At 41.5% G+C, this 12,358-nt stretch overlaps 1 protein-coding gene across 2 annotated transcripts in view; it reads right to left on the bottom strand.

Annotated features, from left to right (window-relative positions):
• Positions 1 to 12,358, bottom strand: part of PIK3C2G (phosphatidylinositol-4-phosphate 3-kinase catalytic subunit type 2 gamma) — a 305,535-nt gene that overhangs the window by 273,853 nt on the left and 19,324 nt on the right. For both annotated transcript variants that reach the window (XM_065567969.1, XM_065567972.1), the window contains exons 5-6: positions 11,426 to 11,537; positions 801 to 903 (exon numbers count right to left, since the gene is read on the bottom strand). In XM_065567969.1, the coding sequence (XP_065424041.1) occupies positions 801 to 903; positions 11,426 to 11,537 (215 nt within the window). The remainder of the gene's footprint in view (positions 1 to 800; positions 904 to 11,425; positions 11,538 to 12,358) is intronic.

Here is a 12,358-nt window from a genome sequence, read left to right as displayed (position 1 = left end):
GGACACATATCAGAACTGGAAAGAAAAGAAACCCTATTTTTTATATTAGAAATCTGTTGTCTGATCCAAATTTTCACAGATTTGGGCCAGTAGTTCCAATTACCTCCTTTAGGCAGATATCCTATCTGTGGATAAAGGCAACCCATCTCCAGTCAAAATCACCTAAAACATCAAGGTCTCCTTTGTAGTGTGAAGTTTGGTTTGGAAGGAATTCAAGATTTCTCACAGGGAATAAAATTCATGTCTAGCAGCCTGGATCAGTATCATTAAAGCTCAATAATCCATTCCTAGGTAGTTGAATCACAAATAATCGGAATGAGAATCTCTTCAGATTTAAAGTGCGATAAGACTATTTCTTCAAGAGAAATACATTCTCTTTCTCTCACGCGCACACAATCAAATACTTAAATACTGGATCTGATTTATCTTGTGATGGATTTTTACCCTTAATATGTTTCAAAAATGGACAAGGACCAGCCAGAAAAAAAAAATGACAAACTGATATCATGACTATAGTTCAACTCCAATAAAGTTGATTTCTTCTAACAAAGGTAACATTTGCTCTTCTCATGTTCAGGTATTCTCTAGGATTACCAAAAGGCTAAAGAAAGCCTAACTAGAGGAGAGAAGCAGAAAGACTCTGAATATGTTACATTAATGATGAACTACATTTGAAAGTACACTCAAGAAAGCAAACAAGCCCTTTCTGATTATCAATGCAGATGGTTACATGAAAGGATTGGAGAGATTTCACTTCCTTAGGCATATTAAAAAAAAAAACGAGAAAAAAAATGACACACCGTTCTAGCCAAACTTTGCTGATAGCTGGTGCCTTTCTGTAGACGAAGCTGAATGGAGGTGGTTGCCTTGCGAAGACTCTCATGACTGCCCAAAGCATAATCACTGCAATTTGGAAGGTGGTAGGGAAGAAGGGAGAGAAATAGAAAAAAAATCATTACTCCCCAGCTCCTATTTCTTCTCTCACACACTTTCCACCAGGCTCCAGCAACTCCCGCTAAGCATCCAAAACAAGGTTGTATTACACAAACACAGTGTCTTGCATCTATAAAGGATTGTGAGGTTTTGACCATGACTTGTTTTTAAGGGCTGGATGGAAATAATTAATAGACTCATCAGTAGAGTTGAAGCTCTGATTTAAAACATGCAAGTTCTGTAAAGGAAGGACAATGAAGAAAGATGGAAATAAAAAGATCTTTCCACACTCAAAGCCATACTCTCTCTTTAGAACCTGTTTGTACATAAACCTCAAATTACTATGGGTTATATTCAAAGCACCTAGGACATAATGTAGTATTATTATTTATTTATAATATTGGCTAGAAGCCCTAGTAATGGATCAGGATCCCATTGTGCTAGGCACTGTACAAATAGAATTAAAAATGGCTCCTGCCCCAAGACGTTTACTATCTAGGACAAGAGGCAACAGATGGGTACAGACAGTAAAGGGGGTTGTGAGGAAAATAATGAGACCATATTGGCCAGCGCAATAGTAGATAATTTGTATATTTCTATGTCTTGATACATAACTAAATAGAACATACTGGATGAAAAAACTGTAGCTGTATTTAACTGTTTTTTAAAGGCTGGGTAGAAAAGATAATCTATATTTGCAAATCATATACATAAATGAGCATGGGGCCTGATCCTCACAAGTTCCAAAGCTCAAATTGTGCAGCTGACAAGGAGAAGGTGAAGGTGGCTATAAGTCAGTTTTCGACCTCCTCTAATCATAGGACCAGCCAGGGGCCCAAGCAGCCACAGGGCTATTCTACCTTATATTAACTGGAATGGTTCACTAGGGACAGGTCTGCCCATAGTGCAGGGTACTCTGGCTCCACCTAGAGTGCTCCAATAATCTTCATGCTAGCAGGGGGATTCCCCTGTCAGGAGAATCCCCAGTCCCCCTGTGTTTCTTTAGAGTAGCTTTAGAGTAGCTTTCAGTCCTTTTAGCCTTGTTGGATCAATGCAAAGGAGACTTCCCCTGGGCTAAGGGTCTGGCCTGGTATTTCTAATTTTATGTGACGTTAACATTGTTCCATTGGCTATCATTTAAAAAAAATCAGGTGAAATAATGCACCAGTAATTCCCAGTTAAAAGCCAGAACATTTCTTCAAATTCAAAAACTTTGGGGTTTAATGGTATTGATTTTCTGCAATGACAGATTATTGGAACAAGTTAACATGCCCCATCAGTTACATCTCCAGTGCATGTTCTGTCAGGTTCATGTTACCTCATTCAAGCTCCTGAACATGATAGCAAAGAGGATTTATCCATATTTATATTGCTTTTCAGCATGGCAAGTTGTTCCAGAGCTCCCTGGGTCAAGTAGGAGAAACAGGTTTGTAGTGCAGATCCCTACTTCTGGAGTGCTCTCTCATGCCTGGACTGAGCATTGCAGAGGACTTTGCCTCTTGTCTGCCCCTGGTGGCCACTTCCTTGGCTGCGATGGCCAGTCCCTGCCCATTAGCTTCTCCCCACTCCCTCTCTGGGTCTTCTGTGGCTTGGCCCTCCGGCTAAGTCATATAACATTTCATTCCCCATCCCAAATAACTAAAAGTCCAACTTAAAGTCTAAATCAGGGGTCCGCAACTTTTGGCACATCGCTCGCCCACGCCGCTTCCCGCCGCCCCCATTGGCCCGGGACGGTGAACCGCGGCCAGTGGGGGCCGCGATCAGCCAAACCTGCCACGTCAGCAGGTAAATAAACTGGCCCGGCCCGCCAGGGTGCTTACCCTGACGAGCCGTGTGCCAAACATTGCTGACCCCTGGTCTAAATCAAATATCCAAATCACTAGTTCTGCTGCCCCTCTCAGACTCCACTGCTTCTTGGCCCCTTCTCCTGGCCCCTGCAGAGCTTCTTTCATCTTACTTCTTCCCAGCAGGATTCTCCTACTGCTTCCTTTCACCATGGACTTCAGCAGTTTACTTCTGGGGATCCTCCTGCCCTTATCTTGGGCCTCCCCCACCGAAGTTTACTCTACTCCTTGTGGGTCTCTTTCTCTTGTTGCAGGCCCTAACTTGAGCTCTCCTACCCAAAATCTACTCTAAGCCCAGTAAGTACCTCAGCCTCTTCCCAGTGGGGCACTCCTCTTCTTCCTCCCTCCAAACTCTTCCCCCTTCTGCTGGGATCCCAGCTCTATTTAAAGAGTGCTCTGCCTGTTTCACCTCCACAGCTGGGGTTAGTCTTTCTAATTAAACCCCTATTACACCCAGCTGTGGTCACTAATTAGTCCTATGTTGCCAGCTCATCAGTGAGGCTAAGGGGTAGCTGCTAAACCATGGACAAGGCTAAGCCTAGCTTGCCTCAAAGGGCCAGCCAGCCAATGAGAAGGTTCTTTTCAGATTTACCAACCATCAGGGAAGGCATGAAATTCAGATGGAAAGTGGGTGTATCCATATCTAAGAGCGTTCTATTGGGAGGGGCTAAAATCAGATTTATTAAAACACAGGCCCTATGAACCTATGACAGAAATAGGGGCTTATAGAATGTGCACATAGCATACTAGGAACTATTGCGTCTCACAAGGGGGTGTTGAATAGAAAACAAAGGTTAATTTTAAATCATTAACTAGCACAGTACATGGCTGTCGGAGATAATTACAAAGGATTCAAATTTCTGGGGATTTCTGACTTCTATGAGTAAATGCTCTACACCTATCCCACAGTGTAATTAGGAAAAAGAACAAGCTCCCCATTTCCAGGCACAAAAGGTAAAATTGCAGAAGTGGCATTTTGTGACAGACACATTGAAGGTCACAGAAGGAGAAATCTATTTCCATCTGACGAAATAAATACCTAGAGCAAGGTCCTTTGACAGTGCTTCTGTACATTTGCAAGATTCCTTAATGTTAAAGCATACAGTATAGATTTAGAAGTAAGAAAGTTAGAGTGCAAAAGCACTAGCTATCATATTGAAATAATAAAATATCTGTACTGCTGTCGTCAGCGCCCCCTTACTGCCTCCCTCTCTCTTTCCACACAATGTTCAAATTCCTCATCCTCACCATTGGGGTTCTGAATGGCTGTACCTACTCCTACACCTCTCTTGTCACTTCCCATCAAGCCCTGATGCTCTGCCCATGCGTCTTGCCTCACTGCTCCCTTGTCACCATCTACTCTTGTCTTCATTATCCCTTTACCAGCCCCAAGTCTGTAATGACAGTCCTTTTCCTATAGGCCGCACATCCTCATACTCCTCCTTCAAATACCTTCACACCCACTTTTCCCCTGGCATTCCACCATTGACTTCTGCACCTCCCCTCTTATTACAACTAGTGGAACAATCGCAAAAATTATACATAACATATTTATCAATCTTGAATCTCTTGACCATGTTCCTATAATTTTCTAGTTTTCCTTTCTGCAAATATTAGTGTGAATGGATTTTGTTTTGCACAAATGTTTGGAGAGGAGCCTTTTATTCATGCAGATATTGGAGCATGAATGAATAGATGGAGCAGGTTAATGACTTTTGAGGAAAACGTAATCAAGTTAGAAATCTAGTTTAGGTCATAAGAAAAAATAGATGTAGCTGTCCATAAAATAGATGATGTAGTATTCAGCTCCTATTTATCACAAGTTTATCATGGACTGACAGACTATCAAGGGTCCAATCCTGGAACAGTATAAAGGGGCTGCAGCACCCCACAAAACCTGGCCCTCTGTGCAGCTGTTATCCCACCTATAAAATGGAGATAAAAATTAAACAGTCATCTTAAAGGGATGTCATGTGGATTAGTTAGTATTTTTACAGTGTTTTGAATTGTACAAGAAGCACAACATTATAATAAACACGACACATACTGGAAAATCCCCTTTCATCTTATTTGTATTACAATTACCACCTACAGACATCAACTGGGATCGGGGGTCCCATTTTGCTAGGCATTGTACAAACATTTAATGAGACACAGCTCAAGCCCTTGAGAGCTTACAGTCTAAATAGGCAAGACAGAGACAGAGGAAAGAGTCACAAACAAGTAAAGTGACTTGCCCTAGGTGACAAAGCAGGTCAGTGGCAGACCCAGAAATAGAGTCCAGGTCTCCTGACTCCCAGTTCAGCATCCCCAGCAACACCATTCATTTTCAATCATATAAAATTCTTTCTGCGTTACTTCTGAATCCTTAGGCAATCTCTTAAATTTTATTTAAAAAAACAAAAAAAACCCCAAAATCCTCACTGAAGCAGCATCACTGTATGAGAAGGTTAATTTGCAGTGACAAGAGAAAATGGAGGCTTATTTTTATGAAGAACATATTCACCTCAAAATGCAGGCTTCTAATGATCCCAATCTACACAAATATACCTCTGTCCTTCCTATAATTAATAGTTTAGACTTCACTTGAAGGGAAAACCAGTTTCTATTCAGGTCTTGATTCTCAGAGACTGGAATTAACAAGGCAAAAAAAAAAAAAAAAAAGATAAATAAATAAATAAATAAGGGTCATCAATAAGGTCACAAGCAAGCGTGAGAGTGTAAATTATAGACCGGAAATGCTCATTTCTATTCTACATTTCTGTTTACTGTGACCGCTGAATTTAGGAGCAAGATAATTACACACAAATACACTATAGGAGAATGAAGACAGAATTCAGCAACCTACTAAAGGCAAACTTAAACCCTCCTGCCTTCAAAAGACAGGAAACTTTAAAGTAACATTTATAAAAACTGCTGGACTATGTTCATTTGCTGGTTGTGCATTGCAGTCAGTTCTTCTTATTGACAACAGCCAGATCAATAAACAAACAAACAAAAAATAAACATCTTTTTATATAGCAATGTGGTATGTTTTACTAGGCACTTTGGAATGCTCTGAGCAAGCGGCCTGTAGCTCTAGAGGCAGAAAGTTTGCAAGGAAGATTGATTCATTACTGGCACATAACAAGAGCTGCTTTGGGTTTGCGGCTGGCAGTGGGAGTCATGAATTATTCAACACAAGCTGCTTAACCCCCAATATAATTTATTTTTATACGGCATCTTTCATAAAGGACATCATAAAACCACTTTGCGAGGCATCTATTCACAAGCCAAAGAGGAAAAAAAGCAAAGGACAGTCTGAAGGGAAGATTTAAACAAAGGGTATAATACAGGTGGTTTGGACAGGGAAGATCTTCAGCTAGCAGAAATGGACAGGGCAAGAAATAAAAAGGTAGAAACAAAGAAGAGGTCAAGTTTGATGGAATGAATTGAACAGGTAGTTAGGAGATTCAGGGTATGTCTACAGGTGAGCTGGAAGGTGTAATGCAGAGATAGATCTAGCATGCGAGAAATAGTGTAGCTGCAGTGACGCAAGCGGTGGGATCGAGCTAGGTGACCAGAGTACAATCCTTACCGTGGGCAGGTATGTGGGCATGTAGCCCCTCCTGCTTCTCAGGCCATTGTGGATACACTTCTATTTTTAGTGCTCTAGCTCAATTAGAGCAAGCACTTGTATATCTACTCAAGCTGGAAATTACACATTGCAGGTCCAACATACACATACTCAGAGAGGGAAGGGAGATCAAGTCTAAGCAGAATTTTGAAAACCAGAAGCACAAAAGTGAATAATATTTGGAAATGTACAGGAAAGCTAGTGAATGTAGAACAGTATTTCCCACTTCTTTGAACTGGAGAGTTCTGGGTTCTAGATGCACAGGTGCCGACTGTCATTTCCCTGGAGGTGCTCAACCCCCACTCTGCCCCAGGTCCCGCTCCCACTCCACCCCTTCTCCCAAGGCCCCACCCTCCCCCACTTCTTCCTGCCCCTCCTCTTCCTGCCCCTGCTCCACCCCTGCCCGCCTCTTTCTGCCCCATTCCAACCCCTCCACCAAGCGTGCCTTGCCCTTGCTTTGCCTCCTGCCTGCCGCTGAACAGCTGATCGCAACGGGTGGGAGGTGCTGGAGGGAAGGGGAGGAGCTGATCGGCAGGGCCGCTGGTGGGTGCTGAGCACTCACCATTTTTTCCATGTGGGTGCTCCAGCCCCGGAGCACCCACGGAGCTGGTGCCTAGCCTTGACATATAGAAACACATTAAGATCATAGAAGGGGAAATTGCAGTACATCAAGATGGGCTGAGGGAAAGAAATAACTAAATATGAGAGAAGAGGCAGGGACAAACTAAGATTAATCCTAATAATGCTCTAGAGATGGTGCAAGACAGATTTGTTGACAAGAGAAATGCAAGAAGGAAAAAAAATTGCATAGCCTGTGACAACTCACAATTTTTGACCTAGGGAGATCTAAGTTAAAGACCAGAATTGGAGCATGGTTCCAAATCAGAATTTCACCAATTACCTATGGGATAAACCTAAATCCTCAGTATAAAATTCCCTGAACTATTGGGGATGTTTGAAATCCAGGTTTCCACTGTGGTTCATAAGAAAAAGCCAAGGGGAACATCGGTAGATAATGGACACACACAAAGGGGGAATAATAAATTGTTTCATCTTCATTACTCGGCAATGCCATGTGCCATGCTATTCCTAGCTAACACAGTAGTACGTATTCTCTCTTTTCCCCCAACACTTCCATTCACTTAAAGCTAATTGATTCCAGGCATCATCAAGTATTTCAGATTCTGCTACATGGGGAATCAGCTGCTCTATAATACAATTCAATCTGATAACAAATGGAAACCTCTTACAGAACTTCATGATGCCATCTGGCTCACGAACACCATGGTGTAAGGCATGTGCATTATATGAACTCTTTTGTGGGTTGGCTTTATGTTTAGGTTCTACTGAACTGTAATGACAAAGAAAGAAACAGCAGCACACAATTCTCTTTACTGCTACAAGGTTTCCATGATGACTATGTTAATGCGCTCAATTGACAACTCTTACAGAAAACTCGACCTATTACAGAAAACACAAACAAGACTCCACACTACAATTCACCCAAGAATTTAAGTGTATTGTCAAATCCTTCCCCAAACAACTCCAAGAGAAACTCTACGACCTCATTCCCCCATGAACCCACTCAGGGACCTTCTACATGCTTCCCAAGATACACAAACAAGGGAACCCAGGTAGACTTATCATATATGGCCTTGGGACTCTTACTGAAGGACTATCAGGACTCATAAAAACCATCCTCAAAGGGCCACTCACCACACAAAGGGCTCGTTTCCTCCAGGACACAACTGACATCCTGCAGAAACTCAGCAACTTTAACAATGCCCCTCAGAATACCATCCATTTCACCTCCCTATTCACCAACATTCCTCACAATGATGGCATAGCTGCCTATCTCAAATATCTACAAGACAACACTCAGATATCCACCCCAAACATCCTTTTCACATCCTCACCCATAGCTAATGATATCCCCAAGGTACATCAGTGATATTTTCAGCCTCTGGTCAGATGACCTAAATGCCCTTATATCTTTCCACCACAACTTTAACAACCACCACCCCGCATCCATCAAACTTTCTCTAGGACACTTCATCAAAGGAATGCTATAGACAACTGTATTCAAGAAACCCACAGATCACCACACTGAAGTCCAGTAACCACCTCAAACACACAAAGAAATCTATTATCTACAGCCAGGCACTCAGATATCGCAGAATATGCTCCAAGGAGAAAATCCAGGATATACACCTTAGCATACTTAAAACCTCCTTCACCAACCAAGGACACTCCACCAAAGAAGTAGCTAAAAATTATTAAATGGGCCACCAAATTCCTTGAGAGATCTTGTCTCAATACAGATTTAAAAAAAAATCCTCCAACGACATACCCCTACTTGTCACCCCACACTGGAACCCATATGGGGTATCATCAAACAATTGCTACCCATACTTTGTGGGGACCACATTCTGAAATAAATATTTCCTGCTCCCCCCCCTTCTGGCCTTCAAATAACCTTACCAAGTTTATCATCAGAATCAAGCTCCCCACAGACCAGGACACATCAAAGTGGCACTAGACTCTGCCATAACAATAGCTGCAAACCCTGCAAGCATATCTCCACTGCTATACTGTTCAATACCCTGTCCCCAACACACCTTTCAAGATCTATGGATCCTACACATGCTTATCAATACAAGGTGTACCTCATTCAGTGCACTAAATGCCCCAACAATAACTATATGAGTGAAATGAGACAATTACTACACTCTCAAATGAACTCTCACAGAAAAATAAAGACAAAAAACACCTACTGCCTGCACAAGATCTTCAAAAGACAGACATGGGAGCTTAAATTCACAACTTTGGTAGACCCTAAAAAGCATGGTCTTAATAAAGATGCTATATTTATGGCTTATTACAACAATCTGTAGCCCCCTAAGCCCCCTCACTCCCTTTCTCTTTTTTTTTTCTTTTTGTGCAGATCAGTTAATGGACCACTTCACCTTGAATGGTCTCTTAAGAGTATGTGTTAACTACTTATGCTATACAATCTGGTCTGCCTTGTATTTAGCTGTGACATTCTAAATACTTTTTCCAGACCTGAAGAAGAGCCCTGTGTGGCTCAGTGGTTTTCAACCTGTGGTCCATGGATCCCTGGGGGTCCGCAGACTATGTCTAAGATTTCCAAAAGGGTCCGTACCTACACTCAAAATCTTTTAGGGATCCACAAATGAAAAAAAAAAAAAGCTTGAAAACCACTGGTGTAGCTCAACAGCTTGCTTCTTTCACAAACAGAAGTTGGTCCAATAAAAGATATTCCCTCACCCCCTTTGTTTCTCCAATATCCTGGGACTAACACAGCTACAAAGAGCACTGCAAACATGATCTGGAGAGCTTATTCTGGAATTCAGCACTGACGTGTATTCTAAGAAGAATTTTGCATGAGCACTTCTCATTTTACATCTATATTAACAACAAGGGAGTGGGGAAAGAGCAGCTCACAGTCACAGACATCTCAGATACAGGGCCAAATTGATCCTTCAAGTAACCCCACAGGCGTCACATTAAGTTGCCCTAGGGATGAGTTTGGCTTAGGGTTTCAAGATCTCGTTTAGAGGACACTGACGATGATCAGGAAGAGCCAGGAAAAAGCGGAAGTTGAAAGCACAGCATAGCATAGAATTACAGCAGTTGAGGCCAGAACTGCAGCTCAATGCCTTTTGCACTACACTGAAGGAGCAAAGCGAGCAGCTGACAACATTATTGACCTTGTTTCACTGCTAATGAGACGTGCAGAGATTCTGCAAATGCAGGAATTTAGCGGTTCCCTATTGATGAGTTCTTCCAAAAGTGAAAATAAACTGTTTAGAACGTACTGTACACTGTACTGAGACACAGTGAGCTCATCCTCAGTACAATTACTTGTTATTTTCATTTAGTTAGTAATTAGTTTGAAATGAGAGAGCTTTTTTTTCTCTTCTAAACAAGCCCAGTCTCTCTTATGCAACAGAGTGATCAAGTAATGGAGGTAATGGGCTTGATTTGCCTCTCACTTGTTCCAGTTTTACACCAGCGTAACAGTACTGTCTTGTTTTATGCAGGTGTAAGCAATTGGAGAGTCAAGCACGGTAAGGTCTAAATGACTAAACCCTACACCCTGAGTTGCAAAATATAATTCATCACAGACATGAAAAATCAGTTAGTAGTAGTTTTTATAGGTTTCTCCCTCACAACTACAGTACATGTGTATATCATCATCCAACTTCAAGCAGTTTCTAAGTTCAAAAGTTCCTGGCTAGTGATATGGCAGAAGGGGGCCTTTTTGGATAAGAACAGGAGTACTTGTGGCACCTTAGAGACTAACAAATTTATTTGAGCATCTTTTTCCGGATACAGACTAACACGGCTGCTACTCTGAAATCTTTCTGCCATGTATGTTCTCTCTTCACAACCTGACATTTAGTGACATCTGGGTGTCTTCACTTACTCCACACTGATGGAAAGAAACACCATCCCACTAGGCAACTTTTCATAATCACACTTCTCATGTATTCAGTAGTATACATCTTTGAAGAGCTACACAAACATTAATTAACTCATCCTCATAACGTCCCTGCAATAAGAAGTTGGTAATGTTATCCCCATTTTATGGATGGAGAAACAGACAGCTCAGCCCAACACAACCTTGGCATTGGAAAAAAAAGAGATGCTGATGAAGAAACTGAGGCAGACAGAGAGGTGAAATAACTTGTACAAGATCATGCGGGGAGTAAATAGAAGAGCTGAGATTCAAGTTCAGGAGTACCTAACTCCCTGTCCCATGCTTTTTTCTCTACACCACATTCCCTTCTCAGTACCCCACAGTATAAGCACAATTTGGGATAGGCATGAACCAAACTCCATGGTTGAAATACCTTCCAAGGCTTGAGGAAGGTGGGAGCTAAGATTTGTGACATGACCTTGTTTTTGCATCTCTCCCTTTGGATCTGCTTTGTTTACAAATGTAGTACTTCAGTATTCAGGTGCATAGCTTATATGATCTAATACCATCTCTTAATGCGATACTTACTTTTGCAAAAATTCATCAGACCCATAAACACTTAGAAAACACTCTTCTTGGGATGGATATTGATTTGTGCAATGGAGAATCTCTACAACGAAGTTACGGACAATACAGCTAGCTGTAAACAAAGATAAGAAGAAAAATTAATAGCAGCTTGGTAGAGAGTTGCTGGCTATATTGTTGAGCAGAGAAAATGGGAGTCACAGTGTGACTGCTAACTTCTGCTGCAGTATAGCTCCATCTAGAGGAATTAGAATGAACCACACCTTATTTAATTATTTTTTTCTGGCTTCACCTGCTCTGAGGAGGATCTGGTTGTCATTTATACAATCCCAGCAACACACTGAACTCACCCCGGTTTTGAAAGAAACAGGAATCTAGAATTATAAACTTATCAATTCTGAATCAGAGATGGCAGAACCAAAAAGCTAGTTATTCACACTGAAATCTATAAACTCAGTTTTTCCCTATTGAAATTATGTGTGCTTTTCTCAAATGTGAATATAACCTAAAGCAAAAAAAGAGGGCATAACTAAGGCTCTGTGCCTGCACAAGACCCAAGGATATGCCAGAGATTTGTTTGTCACTGCAACCAGCCACATCCATTTCATGTAGCCATACGTAATAGTAGCTGGGCACAGCAATGATATGAAGATATGTGCAATTAGCTCACAATAAATCTACTCTAGTAGTTACATTCCTCCATAACTCTGCTCCAAATTTTTAGGCCACTTTCCATCACAGCAATTTTCTTTTTCCCCACCTATTTTTGAGGATCTGATCCAAAATCAAAAAAGATGTGTGTATAGTTGGATTGTGAATTCTGGGAAGCAAATCACAATATAACTAACTAAATTTGCCTTTATAGGCATAAAGGACTTGCCCTACCAGACTAGATCATTGGTGTCTCAAGTCTGATACACTCCCTTTAACAATGGC

This window comes from Chrysemys picta, chromosome 1 (genome assembly GCF_011386835.1).
Source record: "Chrysemys picta bellii isolate R12L10 chromosome 1, ASM1138683v2, whole genome shotgun sequence".
Classification (NCBI taxonomy): Eukaryota; Metazoa; Chordata; order Testudines; family Emydidae; genus Chrysemys; species Chrysemys picta.
This window is presented reverse-complemented; position numbering and strand designations above follow the sequence as displayed.